The sequence below is a fragment of the Etheostoma spectabile genome, chromosome 15, assembly GCF_008692095.1.
Source record: "Etheostoma spectabile isolate EspeVRDwgs_2016 chromosome 15, UIUC_Espe_1.0, whole genome shotgun sequence".
Lineage (NCBI taxonomy): Eukaryota > Metazoa > Chordata > Actinopteri > Perciformes > Percidae > Etheostoma > Etheostoma spectabile.
This window is the reverse complement of record NC_045747.1, coordinates 27944770-27951037: the sequence shown is the minus strand read 5'-3', so window position 1 is coordinate 27951037 and position 6268 is coordinate 27944770. Positions and strand designations below refer to the sequence as shown.

Here is a 6268-nt window from a genome sequence, read left to right as displayed (position 1 = left end):
ATTATTCATAATATTTTGTAAAATGTATATGAATATGGAAAATAAAGCTATAAAAATAACTAAAACATGCAAAAGGCAAGTAGGAGAAAATGAAACTACTCAATTAAAAGTATATTAAGATTGTATTGAAGTATGCAATTGTTGTAAAATGTTAGTTTTAACGCACTTGAATTAAAAAAAATCATGTTTTTCAGTTTAAAACTAAAGGAAGTCTAAAGGAAATGGTCAATTATAGAATTAAAACTCACTATCTACATTATTTACAGCACTTGATTTACAGCTGATATGTGAAAAGGTACACAACCTTGTTTGTTCAACCCTCCTGGTGTCTTTGGGTCAAATTTGATGCTTTTCAAAAAGATTCTGTATCAGAAATTTGGGTTTCTTTTAAACTAATTTTCCCAAAAAGTAACGTGGATGGTTCCCAACAACGCTCCTCACAAGTTAAATAAATTATCAGTTCACTACTTTCATTGAATTTGGGTGTTTTTTGTCAATTTTATAGCATTTGGAGAAACAACAATTGGTAAAAGAAGTTTTAAAAAAGTGTGAAAAAAATGTGAGAGGATGTCGAAAAAAGTGACAAATGTCAAAAAAGTGACAAATAAAAAATAAAAAATAAAGCTTTAAAAATTTGGGGAAAAATCCATGAAGATTGCAAAAGGTTTAGGAAAAAGTCGAAACATGTTGAAAAAGGGACTAAATCATTGAAGGAAAGCCACAGTTGGGCTGAAAAAGACAACAAAAACCTTGATAAAAGGTTTTTCATTTTAAATTTGGACTGCGAATGAGTTGTAGATGGCATTCATCACCTGGACACAAATACCACTCCAAATAAATGACAATGTTGCTCTGTGTCTGTGGGATGTATAAAACAAAAAGTCTAGTGCTATTCTATGTGCTTCTTGATTGATCCTACTAACAGGTGTGTGTATCAAAGCCTGATATTTCTTATTCCTTTGCAATAGAGCTCCATTGTTGTCCAAAAACTATTAAAACACACCAGTGGGCCACAGTGTTGCACTGGGCAAACATGTAAAATGTCATTTAAGGTTGTTGTTTAGTAAATCCGACACTGATGGTGTACTTTTTTTTTTTATAGGCTGCTTTTTTCTACCAAAAATATTTTTGATCCGATCAGGTGGTACTTGGCTGAAGAAAAGAAAAAAACATTTTAAAGGGGACCACTGGTCTCGTGTACAGATTTGACTAAAAGAGGAACTCCACTGGTAAAGGTCAGGTCACTCATGATGAGGAAAACTCCTTAGGCCGTGAAAACAGTTTAACGTTGCGTAAAATACGGACATTTGGACAGTGGCTGTCCACTGGCGCCCTTCGGCGTGTGTGTAGAACATACTGGGGAGAGCAGCATCTAGACGGGGTTTAGAGAGTAGCCTAGTATTCAAGGGGGAAATTCCGTAGGGAGGTTGGTTGGGGGGTGTATGAGTCAAACACAGGACTTTCACCCAGGAGAGCGGAGTTTGTGTCCTGCGTGTGTCCTTAACCGTCCCGTTATTGCCGCGTGTCACAGACCCGTAAGCCCACCCACGAGCTTTCCCTAAACCCAACCGTCCCGTTCCCGTGAGTCATGGAAACGTAGGCCCACCCACGAGCTTTTCCTTAACCAAACAGCATCAGAAGGGACGCCAATAGTCCCGACCAAGCGCGCAGATCAGACATGGGAGCACATACAGGAAGCAGATCAGACATGGGAGCACATACAGGGAGCAGATCAGACAGGTAGCAGATACAGGGAGCAGATCAGACAGGTAGCATATACAGGGAGCAGATCAGACATGGGAGCACATACAGGGAGCAGATCAGACATGGGAGCACATACAGGGAGCAGATCAGAAAGCGGAGCAGCATTGCCCACAAAATGCCAAAGCGTTAGTGCAGCTTCATAGTAGAACTGCAAAATAAAACTTTCCACGTACCGTCCCGGTTGGGACAAGTGGGAGGCAGAGTGCATCGTGTTCAAAGCTAGCACATATGTTTGAGTGTCTAATAAATGTGCTGGAGATCTCAAAGCTCACATGGACACCGAAATACCCAATGTTATTACATTGAAAAGGTTTTAAAAGATATTTAGTTGAAGCTGGATTTTGAAAATGACAGAAGAGATCACATTTAGAACATAATTTCATATTTACTTATTTGAAAAGAGCTATTATTTTGTTACAGGTTGTTACATAATTTATTTTATTACATAAATCATTTGTATACCATTGAGGCATAATAAAGCAAGTTCATTAACCTCCGAGAAGACTGAATTTGTGTTTTGAGGCCGGGCCGGGTGTCCTCTTTTTTGGAAATCCAAACATGGTCACCCTAAGTTAAGTGCGCTGCCCCTACCAGCGGCAGCATGTAATACTGTCTATTTACAGAGGGCATTTAAGTGTATGTCTGATCAGCTGCCAATGTAGGGGACATCACCCAACCCTAGTAGGCCAACCATTCCCTTGTTTTCCCTTCGCCACAATGCGCCACTTGTTTGAAGTACCTTTTCTTTTTCTCTACTTCACCCTCAGTTGCTGACGCCGCGGCGAGCCTCCTCACACCAGGGATATGACATGACATTTTTTAAACTTATGTCACGGACTAGCACTGAAAACTACCCCACCCGCCCCTGTGGCTGGTATACAAGGCAAAGTCACCCACCACTTTGAAAACGTACCCGCCATTGGCTGTTACTAATAGCCCACCCTGTTGTTGTTAGACCAACATTAGGGGCTAAAGGGCAGAATACCTGGGCCTCAATGTTGGCCTCAATGCACAGGAGTTTCTTCTCTTTTACATGTCTAATGAACACACTGAAAATACCCTGACTACAATTAGTGTCTAAATAACAATTAAGATGAGATTAAGCGTGAACATTACACACATTACCATGGTAAAATCATCAAATTCCTGCTGGTGTGTAAGAAATCACGTACACAGCCTGTTTGGGAAAAATGCACATTTTTTGAGAAACCTTGCGGAGAACAACAAGCAACGAGGAACAAAGTGTTCTCCAAATTAAAAAAATAAGATTACTCTGACACACATTATGTATGCATACAGTACGGAGAGAAAAGGACACAGTGACTCATGCTTGTTTATATGTACAGTTGACATTTATAGAGCTAATACAAAACCACTGTGGTACAGATCATTTATAAAAACCTTAACAACGACAACATAAATAGTTCAGAATCCGGATCGGTAAAAATATCTTGGTCCCCTTCCAGCGTCAGAGTTGAGGCCGAGGCAGAGAGTGACTGGGGGCGGCGGTGGAAGATAAATGAATGTTGTGTTGCTTTCCCAACTGCATCCATCCCGCCTGTGCTAGACTGGAGATCTTTTACAGGCGGGAGAATTAGCCCAGCCAAGTTTTGTACAAATAAATTAACTCTTCAGTCCAACGCCCAGTGTATCCATAACTCCCCCTACTGTTGAACACATGGGTCTTAAAGGAGCGGCGGATAATTAAGCCTACAGGAAATTTACTGGCCCGGGTTTCAGTGACGGTTTCATTACCTCATGATGTCTAAATGCTGCTTTGGAGGCATTTCCCAGACTGAATTCTCAGGAAATGAAGCAGTTGTGAATGCTGATGTGACCGGGCCTTTAGTGGACATTCACAGGTGCATAATTTTTCTTCACAACAAAAAATAAAAAGGACAGATTTCACTACTAACGCCATCCATTACAACCCCCAATCTCTTCGTTTTACAAGGATGTTGTACATTCTCTCGCTAAGCTTGTGTTTACGTACATATTATCTATGTACTGTTACATTTAAATATTGTCGAGGAGCAGCCTCAGTCATGCTGGGAACACACTACATCATTAAAATAGTGATTAGGCTTAGTACACTTACATAAGAATACAAGTGCCCCCCAGTTACAGGTCTTCTACTCCTGTCTCCATCTAGATCCTCAAACACTGCAGGATGTACAGTTCATCCATTTCCCTCCTTTCTTTTGTTTTTTTTATTATAAATGCACACCATTGCACGGGTAGGCAGATCAATACTGAGACTGTTCGATTGTAACTTCTGTTGTCATCTTCAGACAAGAGTGCAACATTAAATCACAACACAGGTGTGTACTGCCAGTGAACCTATGACTTATTGGCTAGTAGAGAAGTTATATGTGTGTGATGCTGGCCATATTCTCAGGTTATTTTTTTTTTTTTAAATGTGTGTAAAAAGCCTTTTTCTAAAACCAGAACCTTTGTCTTTGGAGAGGAAATAACAAAAACCTCTGGTTCAAGTCTCAAATTCGGCAGTACCACGCGGGTTTGGGTGAGTCGAGTCTGAAAGGTAAGAGCCGGGTTCAGGTCTTGGGTATAGAAAAAATGTATTGACTGATTTGTATTCTTCTTTCATGCCCAAATCTGAACACAGCCCTCAAGGGCAGGTTGCATGTTTTTAAATGGAAAATCTGCTAATGATAGTAGGGCAGCATTAAGCACATTTGCTACAAAGCAAAGTTGAGCAGAGTTGAGGCTTTTCTCTCACTCTGAGTGGATTCATTCCACCTTGCAGCCATAATGAGGCTAAAGGTGTAGTGTGCTCCCAGCATTGGATGTGAACTTGAAATACACGGGACATAGACTTCAATATTTGGAAGAAATTTCGGACCGATATTCCCTTGTTATAAATCAACGCTTGCAAGCTCAGAGGGACATAAAGGCGTTTTGTTTACAGCAGACGCTATGAGGAAATAATACTTGGGGCTTGATTGAATACAGTAGCACAGTTCAAATGGGACAGGTGTAATGCTTGTGGTGATATGAGGTAATAATGAGTACATTGAAAGGATGATATGGGTCGGCCTCTGCCAGAGTGGTTTGGTGGAAGTTGAAGATCCTTTCATTCAGCATTACACTACCGGACATCCTGATAATGGCTGTCACACGCCTGCTGCTATGTGCCTGTATTTCTTAGTGTGTATGAGTATGTGATTGCTGCTTGGTGGAAACTTTGTCACATTACCTGTTTCATTTTAAAGATAAATAATTGTGTGGTATCTTTGTAGTCTCTTTGTTCGACAAACCTTGCTTTGCTTTCTTTGTTCGTTTGTTTTTGATGATACTTTGATTATTGCAAGCGGCAATGAATTGCCTAACATTTGCATCCAACAAGGACACATGGATGCACAGAGCTAAAAGTGATATTGACGTTTTGGTCTGACTCTGGGTAAAATATCTCCCACAATGTTGGGGTGGTCCTTTAAGAACTAGCTGGGCCTGACGGCTGCTTCCTGTAGCAAAATGTGACGTTTTCTTGTGATACAAAGTTTTCCCCCAAGAGCAACAGTATTCAACTTCTTTATGTTTGTGTAAAAACACTGTGTGTGTGTGTGGTGTGTGTGTGTGTGTGTGTGTGTGTGTGTGTGTGTGTGTGTGTGTGTGGTGTGTGTGTTGTGTGTGTGTGTGTGAAGTGTGTCAGGGGATCTGGAGCTGCAGCTCCTCCTCCTCCTCATCCATATCACTGATGGGACCGTCTGGGTTTTCAGGATTGAATCGAGCTGATCGCATTTTCCCAAACAGACCAGGACTCTGCTGCTGCCGCCGCAGTCTGGGGGGGGGAGGGGGGAGAGAGAGAGACAGAGAGAAGAATGGAGTTAAAACAGCATTACGATGCTGAACAATATGACGGTACTGCATATCATTTTTACATTAGACCCACTGCTGTGTGTTTGTGTGTGTAAATGTAATATATGTATACTGTAAATGTGTGCTGGGGATATTACATACACAAAAACAGCAATGAGAAAGGAAAGCCATCAGAGACAGTTATGGAGGTACTGTACATGTACACACAGCACCATACACCAAAGATTTAACAGTGTGTTTAGTTTCCAGAGTTCTTTATAGGATTATGGGGTGTTTGTTCTGCACCGGTCCTCTCCTCAGAGCTCTGACTGGACTTGTGTTGATTATCAGGAAACTCTGAGTAACTGGACGTACAGCATGCTCTTTGTGGATGGAGTTTGTGAAGTTTGGGAGATTTTCTTAAGGGAGAATTCTGGCCAAATTCTATGTTAATCTTGATCGCTATAAATATGCAAGAAACTTTCAATAGAAAACCCCCCCGACTTCAATCGGTGCAGGCAACACTGAGTAGCTGCAGCTACATGTACAAGCTTCCACTGAGCTAAAACGACAGTTAACGGGGCATGTTTTAGAGCCTTTGGGCCTCTTAACAAACACACAATGCAATTAATATGTCTGTACAACATGAACAGGGACCTTACGTAACATCAAGATGCGTTTTCAA

General features: G+C 41.1%; 1 protein-coding gene across 1 annotated transcript in view; it reads right to left on the bottom strand.

Moving 5' to 3' along the window:
• Nucleotides 1–3671: 3671 nt before the first annotated feature.
• The window catches only part of ccdc102a (coiled-coil domain containing 102A), a gene marked incomplete in the record, with an annotated part of 104233 nt that continues 101636 nt past the window's right edge, over nt 3672–6268 (bottom strand). Inside the window, 1 exon segment of the mRNA XM_032537675.1 lies at nt 3672–5566. Within this exon segment, the coding sequence (XP_032393566.1) occupies nt 5434–5566 (133 nt within the window).